This window comes from Ptychodera flava, chromosome 11 (assembly GCF_041260155.1).
Source record: "Ptychodera flava strain L36383 chromosome 11, AS_Pfla_20210202, whole genome shotgun sequence".
Taxonomy (NCBI): Eukaryota; Metazoa; Hemichordata; class Enteropneusta; family Ptychoderidae; genus Ptychodera; species Ptychodera flava.
This window is the reverse complement of record NC_091938.1, coordinates 26,959,218-26,970,925: the sequence shown is the minus strand read 5'-3', so window position 1 is coordinate 26,970,925 and position 11,708 is coordinate 26,959,218. Positions and strand designations below refer to the sequence as shown.

At 37.2% G+C, this 11,708-nt stretch overlaps 1 protein-coding gene across 2 annotated transcripts in view; it reads left to right on the top strand.

The window, feature by feature from the left end:
- Positions 1–11,708, top strand: part of LOC139143968 (WD repeat-containing protein 86-like) — a 31,717-nt gene that overhangs the window by 15,304 nt on the left and 4,705 nt on the right. For both annotated transcript variants that reach the window (XM_070714597.1, XM_070714596.1), the window contains exons 3-4: positions 10,651–10,786; positions 11,444–11,546. In XM_070714597.1, the coding sequence (XP_070570698.1) occupies positions 10,651–10,786; positions 11,444–11,535 (228 nt within the window). In that variant the 3' untranslated portion in view covers positions 11,536–11,546. The remainder of the gene's footprint in view (positions 1–10,650; positions 10,787–11,443; positions 11,547–11,708) is intronic.

The window sequence follows — 11,708 nt, the reverse complement described above, 5'->3', positions numbered from 1 at the left end:
TTTAAGGCAATAATATAAAGCCAAAGTTATGCCGATAATATTTCCGGGGAAAATGCATTCTCTGACCGTTCTGTCCCATTGATTATTATAAACAGGGTAGATTTCTTAATAGAATTTGCAATGGTGAGGTATTTCGTGCCGTTGCTGACAAAAAGCAGAGGACAGCGGCGATCATTTAAGCTATGACTTAGCTTTGACAAGCTGGTAATTCAATAAATTCTGGGACTGATTTTTGAAAACAAGTGGGTTGCCTACGAAACTGAATGTTCTACACGCTCTCGTTTGCGAGTCAACAATTTTAAGGACAATGAACGTAATATGCACGGCGATTGTCATTCAAACGTCGGGAAATGCGTCATAATTGCTTGTGTGTCAGCTTCCTTCTCCGTGGTGAGGATACCGATGGGCGTCGGCTGATTCCAGAATCAGCAGAAAGGGTAAATAACACTGGCACGATGGGATATGTGAAGGGCATAAGTTTTACCGTCGAAGAGTTGAGAGGTATTCAAAAAACCGCCAAACTGATTAACATGGGCGCGGTACTATATATGAAGATTAAAACCATTCATTTCCGGTGAAATAAAAAGTAGCTAGCATATGATTCAGCTACAATTATAATCCTGCGTAAAACCGCAGTCGAAGCAACTCGTTTCTGCGAGTCGAGAGGGCGGCACCCACGATAACCAAGCAGTGGAACAATAAAAACTGATAATTTAATTATATTCCAATTTTGTTTTCCAATCTTGAATTCACTAGGCTTTCATTCCCCTATGCCCCATGTCGCCATATTTGACATCAATATAACTACGATTATTTTCCAAGCTCGGAGAAATTCCAAACGCTCTGGCGTCACCAGCGTCGTGCGACAGGTGTGTTTTTTCCTCTTCAGTGGAACGTGATTAAATTACCGATCGTTATTCGCTCGCCCGCTTTCATTTTCACCTTTACATTTTAACTGACGCAGAGACTTTGGAAATTGCTTGCTAAAGAAAACATAAACTCTCATGCGTTGCCATAATTTCTATTAGAATTTCGTTTACAATAGCAAGCACAGCCAGTGAAGTATTACTCTATCGCGATTGGGAAATTTAGTATCATTTTGAAGCAACAAATTTTGATCTTATATTTTTTGTGCAATAATACTGTTTTCTTAAGCCGTCAATTGTTTGTATGGATGCCGTGTATACATGACTGTATCGCTGCGTTAGACACACATATGTTGGTACTATACACGTGATGTACATCTGGATTATCAATATGCCGCCACAGTATACGGTCGTGGAAGGTCAAGCTTAGTAAATGAAATTTCGAGTCACTTGAAGCCCAAATATTAAAAAAAATATAAACACCTTTCACTGTTTCCTTAGAAATAATCATGGCTCACTCAGAAACATGCTATAACAATGAACCGAATGCATAGTTTGTCACGACACAGTCATCGATCGCCACGTCCGATTTCAAAAATATGTCATGTTTACGCCAGTAAAGCTTGTGGAAATGCTGTCACAACCGAAGCCGTCGCTGCAATTACCACAACCGCCGGAAGTAGTTTTCTCCCGCGCATGCGTCATTTCCTCCGCTACTTTGACATCAAAGTTGCCCTTGACCCGTCTCGTCAAAGGAACAGCTGTTCCTGAACATGCGATAGGAATGGAGATGTTCTCAATGAAATTACACACTTCAAGGTATTTTCTGTTTGCTTCCGCTCGTTGACTTCAGGCGAGGTCGTCTTTGTCGATATCGAAAGCGGCGAGTTGTTTGTTCAATTCAACGCGGAAATAATGTCACACGTATGACGCTTTGTCACGTGGGTTTGTGAACTGCTTTCTGAAGAATAACCGCAACGGTAATTTTTCAGGGTCAGAAAACGTTCCGCAAAAAAAGAAACTTTTTGAGGGATTTATTCTTGTTCTTCCTTCATTCTATCTACATGTATTTGGCATTTCAGCCGTTCCTCTGTTGAAATGACCGGTAAAATACGTTGCATTGTTTGACTTTACGTTGCTTCGCAGTCACTTGCGCATAAACCACGTCACGGGACCGAGAACAGAGCAAAGAAACAGTTCCAAGAGAAGTCAGAATACAACTTGACTATTCAGTCATTCAAATGCCTTGTTTTCTACTTTGTCGTGACGTTATAATAATACATCGGGTCTAGGGGGTCTGTCAAGCCAACAAAGGGAGACAATTACGAGCAAACAAGTTCGAAAATAACATTAGTCTAAATTTCAACGTCATAAACTATAACGATCTCAAACGTCCTCTGATAACGTTTCATTTCCGCCGACATTTCGAATCCTCATATGAACACACAGAGAGCAGATTGCGCAATTGATTTAAGGTTTCTTCGGCCTCGATAACGTCAAAGTATTATTTTGCTGAATCAAAAAACTCATGAAATATTACAGGACCCAATATTTATGGGAGTCCTTTGGGATAAATCTTTAAAAAATAATGTGTTATTGTCAAACATCTTTTGTTCGTGCCAGTATATATATATATATATATATATATTATATATATATATATATATATATATATATATATATATATATATATATATATAATATATATATATATATTTGAATATTCTAATAGAATCCTCAAGGCACATTTGCAGTATACTTTAAAATAAAAAAAATTAATTTTTCATTGATATAACATAAATAGTGAAACACAATTTCCTTTTGACGTCATTTGCACCGATTGTTACTAATGTAAACAGGAATGTTTGATTTACAGGACAGTGAACTTTCTGGTTGTTGTCGTCTATGCGACGCCACCTTTATGCGCGCGCTGATCTGGCATTCTGTTCAGTGACCCGAAGTTTATTGATTGCAATTTTATGCTGATTTACGAAATACGCGATTGATAGCGGGGGAAATGTCGATTTTCACATTAATTTTGAGAAAATACGATTTGCATGTCACCGAACATCTGACGCCAGCTCGTGAAGGACTGACAGCCATTTTAGGTTGTCAATATCTGAAGCAAAAAAATCAAATTAGACGTATTAGCCCTGATATTGACGCTAGCAGGATTTTATTACCTGTCAAATCTGAACAAGGAAAACGCGTGATAAGTTTCAGTGGCGCCAATTATGGTTTCAATGTCATTTTGCGCGGCTGTGCACGAGCAGAAAACATCGTCTAGTTGCAGTAGCCAAAATATGTCAAAAAGACTGTGCAAGCAGGATGAAAACCCAGTCACAAATAACCGTTTCGACTTTTCAAAATGATGGAGAATTTACCCGCCGCTAAAATATGCAAACGATGACTTCATTGCGCTGTCATTCGCCTCAAAACATATGTGTATCGGTAACAGTGTATCCATGCACCCAAGAACTCTTCACCATGGCAACAGTAACCAATTAGACGCTGCTGTCTATGAATGAAATGCAGCGTTATTAGCAGTTGCCAGCCTATGTTGAACTTTTAAACGAGAAAAATTCGCCATATTTTGTTCTAGTTACCGCCATTTTCCCCCTACGTCTGTTATCAAAATCGATAAATAATGCAAAGCGCATGAACGCATATATCATCCATATCATAAAATATATAAATTTATAGACTTACTTGTAATATGCTTTCACGATATAGCACATGGATATCAATTCTTATATTTGCGTTTTCACGTATGCCATCAAATTGCAATATATATATATATATATATATATATATATATATATATATATATATATATATATATATATATATATATATATTTATATATGTATATATATATATATATATATATATATATATATATATATATATATATATATATATATATATATATATATAAAGTATATGGAATGTTTAACATGATAGTTACACGCACTCGCTCTGTAATATATGTATATCTGATGGTATATTTTAACCTGTTGATCTTCAGGCCTGTCTACCTGCGATCTCCCGCGAGCGAAGGCACATCTAAATGAGAGAGAGAGAGACAGAGACGGAGATAGAGAGAGAAAGAGAGAGATCAACACATGCATGCAAACATTAGTTTAGTATATATCCATGAGGCATATGCTGTTTGAAGGTCACACATAAAGCAAAGTGTCGCTACGTGTTGAAAGTACTCTTGTTTGCGGGTTTTGAATAGTGCACAAAGCCTAATCCTTGTTTAATACCCTGATTTATGTTGAACCCTTGACGAAAACATGTTTACCTTGAAAGGTTCAGCCAATAAGAGCAAATGAAGCTGAGTAATAATTTTCAGCTGTCGAATCCTTATATTGGTATTGAGAAAACAAATAATGAATTACGTGGTTTGTTCTGAAAATTCAATGAGTAATATACGTCCTCGGGATCCGACCGTTCAGATATACAACAGTAACCAAGGTGTGTAAATGCAAGTCGTGAAGTAATTTAATTACTACCGTGAGATTCTGATTAACATAAGCGCTAATTAATATATTTTATGAAAATGGCGGTTTCAGAAACAGTCTCCGAAACACGGCGGAGCCTGCCATTATTTGACGTACGTTTGTTTGCTTTTGCTTTAATATCTCGTGCCGTTTTTAAGAATTGATATTTGTGTATTACCATACAACTTGCTAGACAAGATTGTAAGCATTGTATTAAAGACCCAGTAGCCGTGACATTTGATATTTGGAGCTAGTTGTGTTTTCAAGATCAACTGCAGTTTCTTGTTCAGTTCCTCAAAGTCTAAAGCATTGTCAACTCAGCCTGTATGTGTGGACTGCATTGTTCCTGTTGGCAATGATGTACTAAACTTCAATTGTAAACAATAACATTGCAAGTTACACATGTCGTATACACGCTGTGTTGACAGATAAATGGTAGGTGTTTCAACATGCTTGAAAAATAGAACAAGACGCTATAGCTGACATTAATAACAAAATATTGGAACAATCACCCAAAGATACAGGTATTGGCAGTGTCATAAAACTAGCTCTGTAATGATGATGATGATGGTGGTGGTGGTGGTGATGATGATGATGATGGTGGTGGTGGTGGTGGTGATGATGATGATGATTGTGGTGGTGGTGGTGGTGGTGATGATGATGGTGATGATGATGGTGGTGATGGTGATGGTGGTTGTAATGGTTGTGGTGGGGGGATGATGATGATGATGATGATAGTGATGATAGTGGTGGTTGTGATGATGATGATGATGATGATGATGATGATGTGATGATGGTGGTGGTGGTGGTGGTGGTGATGATGATGATGATAATGATGATGATGATGATGATGACAACGACGTGTACCCAAAAAGCCAGCAGCGACAGTATTGAATACCAATAACGTTTCTGGTGCTGTAATTGCTACCAACACCAGCTAGCATACCATCAAAGCAATTGAACTTGCTGCTCAAATTTTGAAACTAAGTGGCTTCCAGAACCCGTGCAAGTCTTCTCGTTAGCTAAGCATTTCCTGCGTGTCAGTATTGAACCTTTCTCAAAGCCTCCCGCTCGCATCGATTTGTTTAAACATCACTCAAAACACGCGAGTTAAATAGCTTCACTCGTGAAAGAAAAGAATCTAAGGAAACGCATGTGCCATGTTGTCCTTGTATTGACTTTGGTAGTCAAGGTAACTGGATAAACCTCTTCCGTCAGCTGTGAAAGCGGATCAAAAAAAGTGACGTAACGTCTGTGTGGGCTCCCTTTTTTGATGAAAAGTACTCGTGTCTCATGGTTTCAGATCTACATAAAAGCACGATCCGACGATTAACAAAAAGTTTCAACCTGACATAAATCATCTATTAAACATATTTCATGAGAATGTACTCTCTGTCTGAATCGCCAGCATTAACGAATGCAGGAATTAAAAGCCTGGATTGTTTTGTTGGCTGACCTTTCGGGGGAAAAATATTTATCGTTTCTATGCTCTGTTTGAGTCATTAATAAAAGCGTAGCTGAGTGAAAGATGGCGCTTTTGACAGAGTCTCCTCAACACAAAGGATAAATTGCATTTCACCGCTTCAAAACTTGAGTGATTTTTCACTCGAATTCATTTGTCATTCGCTATAAAAGCGTATTAACAAAGTAATTCACATCTAAACGTGTAAAACACAGAAGAGTAATCGCTCCTTAGCCTGTAATTTAAGGCAAAGAATCTCCCTCCGACGTACCCTTAACTCTCTTTCTTGCATTTTAGCGATGTTTTATCTTTCCCCGGATGCGCATGATCAATGTTGAATTTCGAAAATACGTGTTTTTCCCTTCGCAAACCCTGGTAAACACAATGCAATATTAATAACATAAGTGCTTAAGTATAAAGCCAGGTCATAATTTAACCACGTGCTTACATTATTATCTTGTATATGAACGAGTAACAGACCTTGTTCTTTATATAATCCATCGCATTTGATCAGTGTGGGGGTCGTAACGCAATTGGATATGTGTTCAAGACGCTACTTCTATTTCTCGGTTTTCAGACCCGCCTGGTACATATTCGTTTTAACCGCTGTATCCACAATGCATCAATGATATAGAGCTGATTTTACATGTAATAAGTGATTCATACTCTTGATCAAATAATCGTTATGACCTATCCGTTGACCTGACGACTACATTCAAATAAAAAAAATAAATTGGCCACAAAATAGCATTTACAATGTGAGAAACCCTACTTTGCAGCTCTAAGTGAATCCAGCGAAAAGCCTGAAATGACGGGAAGGAAAAACAAATAAAGTAACCGTTAGTGAAACAACGACAACGTCGTGTAGAATTTAAATTATTTAAAATGACAGCAGCAAAACTATGGTGAATAAAGTACATCAATAAAATACAGCCGTTCGTTTTGTCGTTGTTTGGATCACAAGTTATTGCTGACCTGGTTGTTTTGCATGACAAAATATATTCTGTATTAATATCTAATGCAGAGAAGAATATTTTAATCTTATAAGTCTTACGGAAAAAGGAGAATCTGGTTGCGTATTCAGTTAATCCGTGGACAAAAATCTCTCTGTCCCTCGGTCTCTCATTATGTGTCTGTCACTGTCTGTCACTGTGTCTCTGTCTATGTCTCTGTCTGTCCGTCTCTCACTGTGTCTGTCTGTCTGTCTGTCTGTCTGTCTGTCTGTCTGTCTCTCTCTCTCTCTCTCTCTCTCTCTCTCTCTCTCTTCTCTCTCTCTCTCTCTCTCTCTCTCTCTCTCTCTCTCTCTCTCTCTCTCTCTCTCTCTCTCTCTCTCTCTCTCTCTCTCTCTCAATGTCTACACACTGTCAGGCACCCCTTACAATGTTATAGAAATATTTCGAAGTCGGTCATGTTCACAGTTAAGATTGAACAACTCTTTTCTTATTCATGCATTGCTTAACGACGCACCAGCCAGTTAACATTACTGTAATGACAGGAGAGCGTTTTCAAAGGCACGGTATTGGTAGTCGTCATGGTCGCGGTACATATTTGCGTCGATTTAAGCATGTCTGGAAGCGTTTTGGTCGATTCTGTCAGTCGACAATTTTAATCAGCTGTTTAAATTTCTTTTATTGATTTCGCTTTCAGCTGACATCACATTCATTGCAATATTCCCTATCAATGCGACCAAAAGTTTAATTAAACCCAGCTCGTCATATCCACGTAGTAGTTTAAAATAAAATATTTTTTCATCGTAGGCCAACACGTCATGAGCATTTCTGGCGATACATGTGTACGTTGTAACAGGCAATACCCGCAAAAATATAAAAAACGATGAAGCGCTCATCATAAAGAAGTGCAAAATATCCACTGACATCCACAACATTTTATCTTATTCATTCGTATACATTTAAAATGACATATTCCTAAAATGGCACTCAAATTCATTTTCCCGATAAAGGTATCACTTAAAAGACACATAAATGACAACACACTCACATAGACTTATATTGTAAGTATACAACACGTAGTACATAATACATACATACATACATACATACATACATACATACATACATACATACATACATACATACATACATACATACATACATACATACATACATACATACATACATACATACATACATACATACATACATACATAGTACATACATACATACATACATACATACATACATACATACATACATACATACATACATACATACATACATACATACATACATACATACATACATACATACATACATACATACATACATACATACATACATACATACTCTTTCAAATTTGATATCGTACGCATCCTGTCATCATCCTATAACCTAGTGCTGTTTTCTCTAACACGCCTTTGATTTCTACAACTCAATTACTTTAAAACGGCGAGGGTGACCAAGAAAAGGGTCGAAAGTGAAAACACGACCCGAAGATCGTTTTCGTGGAAACAAAATATTTTGCTAGCAACGACTCGGCAAAACACAGCGCTCAGCCGCGTTTTAATTTCCTGCAATTTCGTGCAGAAGTAATTACGCTCACAATAATCATCTTGGAGCAAGCTATAATTTCACAGTTGTGCAGCAAGCATGAATAAAAGACGGTCAATTGAGTAGAAATTTAGGGCAATGTCATGTCGTGTGATTATTTTCCATGCGTGAAGACAAGGGTGCATAAAACTGTGGTGATTCGACATTGTCGCTTCTAAATTATGGAATGCTAGTGTGTGTCAAGATCCCAAAGTTTTATAGCGTATATTTTAACTATCGGTTATATCGTCTGACTGACTGACTGACTGACAATCTCTTTCTGTCTTTCTTTCTATCTGTCTCTGTCTGTCTCTGTCTCTGTCTCTTGCATGTACATATATGTATGTATGTATGTATGTATGTATGTATGTATGTATGTATGTATGTATGTATGTATGTATGTATGTATGTACGTACGTACGTACGTACGTACGTAAGTACGTATGTATGTATGTATGTATGTATGTATGTACGTACGTACGTACGTACGTACGTATGTATGTATGTATGTATGTATGTATGTATGTATGTATGTATGTATGTATGTATGTATGTATGTATGTATGTATGTATGTATGTATGTATGTATGTATGTATGTATGTGTGTGTATGTATGTATGTACGTATGTGTGTATGTATATTATGTATGTATGTATGTATGTATGTATGTATGTATGTATGTATGTATGTATGTATGTATGTATGTATGTATGTATGTATGTATGTATGTATGTATTGTTGATTGATGTACGTCTTGATGGATGGATGAATTGGTTGATGGGTATACTGAAGACTCTATTTAAAGTGCCCTAGGGAGGCTATGTTACCATCAGTAGCAGTGTACGTGGTGCAGTCAATCAAGATAATAGCATATCATGCAGATACGAGCGGCAAAAACAAATTATCGCGCTCAGTTGCCTAGTTACGGACACCAATTAAACGCGCAGACGTGTCTCGTAGGCAGCATGAAGAGTAAAAAGCATTAAAAGACCAAATAAATTGGATAATTTGAAGTTACATTGCAGAGTAAATCCTAGAGTGCGGTTTAGAGGCAGTATTTTGATATTCAACGCGTTTTAAAAGTCACAAAGTACCACTGAGGATCAGATTGTAGGGATCTCTTATAATATTTTACTAGTTTTCTTTACTCGGTAGAAATATTAACACACAACCCGAATATAGAAAGCAGACAAACACAAAGAACCAGGTCAATAAAATTCTGTCTTTAATAACACTACCATACTCATCCCTGCACCACTTTATATCTGCATCATTTGTGCACTTAGTTCTTCACTGCTTATCGAATAGAATGAAAATCCTTGAGGACAAATCGGACCCGTAGAATCAAAACTAGCCAATGTACTGTAAGCAGAATAGCCAGACGACCAGAATTTGTTTCAAGATACAAAGTATCAATCCTGATTCCTAAATATTGAACGGTGAAGACTTGAAAGGCTCACAGGCGCGTGTGAGAATTGCCCGAATACAAACAATGTCTTTAACGATTTGCTGCAAGCGGAAATTAAAAGAATCCCTCAAGGCAAACGAAGGAACACGTTACGACAATGTCACAGAGTAATTTCATCGTCAATTTCACCGCATCACATCATTTAAATCGCCTTCCGTTCTGTTAAAATTAGCGACAGTACACATTGCTAAGAATCCACAGAGACTTCAGAACCAGGGTACATCATTTTACCAATCATTCTAGGAAAGTTACTGATGACCGATGAATATGTTCTTGTCCTATGATAAAGGGCAAACACTTTGAATTATTTAAAGTCAGTGTTATCTAGAGGCAGTCGTTATGTTACTATGCTAATTCTCATTGCATATGTAAAACATGCCGTATGATACGTATGTGTATGTACATACATACATACATACATACATACATACATACATACATACATACATACATACGTACATCTACCTACCTACCTACCTACCTACCTACCTACGTACCTACGTACATACATACATACATACATACATACATACATACATACATACATACATACATACATACATACATACATACATACATACATACATACATACATACATGTACGTACGTACGTACGTACGTACGTACATACATACATACATGCGTTTTATTTCCTCGTTACGCGATCGAGAGTATTTGGAAATTTACTCATGAAGTCGAGTAACAATATTCTAATCACAAATTGCTTTCCTCAGCTACAATCTGTGTCCAACTACTATAAATTCTAAATGCAGGCATTTGCTGTCATATTCCTTCTCTTTAGGTTGTACAGAAGCTCATGTACACCGGCAGTTCAGATTGCAACGCCAAATGTTGGGTGACAGAATTCGGCGATTGTACGAGAACATATCAAGGACATAGACATACCATTACAACTTTAAAATTTCACGAAGGTCTACGTGAGTATCTTTTATTCATTATCAGAGACTAATCTGCTCCGCGCTGAGTATTATATTGAGTGTGATAGCTGCAAGAATTGGTGTAAAATGAAGAGACAAGTGCATAGGTCATAAACTTTGCAATAGATTTGCCTGCTTTCTTGGCAAGCCTTTATTCAGATCTCACGCCCAGCATGGCCGGTAGGTTTTTGACCGGCCTGATACATATATTTAGCGATGAATGTTCTTTTGCATGTCATTATACAGACTTATTAAGATCTTGATCGGGGTATTCTCAAACCAGTGTCTTGCTCCCTCAGATAATCCCTACACATCAAATACCTGATATTATAGTGTTATCTTTTTACCTTCAGCAAAGAATGATCAAAACCTGCCAGCAGTCTTTCTCATCATATAAACTTTGTCATGATTACCACCACATTGACCAATCACATTTTACGTTCGAAGAGAATGTGTACCTTTGTGTTCGTATGGCCTATTGGACGACACAACCCTCACTGGAAAACAAAAATTATCTATCCCTTGTTAATATTGTCCACTAGCATATAATGGGCTTAGTCCTTTGTTTGCCTTTAAAGTTAATCAATTTGCTTTGAGATAAATCTTATGTAAAAGCTGTAACTTATACAGCATTATCAATTCTTATACTTCTTTCAGTGTACACCGGCTGCGGCGACAACCTAACAAGAGTGTTCGATGCCAAATCAGGTGCCTTAAAGCGAACGTTCAAGGACACGAATATGTTGTAAACTGTTTAGCGGTAAGTAAACACAGAATGTTCGAGAAGTGCAGATTTCTCTGTTGAGACTTTTATATAATTATTATGCTATCGGCCCTTTACTGACATTATAAGTTTCAGAAGGTAATAATTTGCAACGAAGTCAGGAATCATGATTTGATATAATTAGAGTAATATCTATTT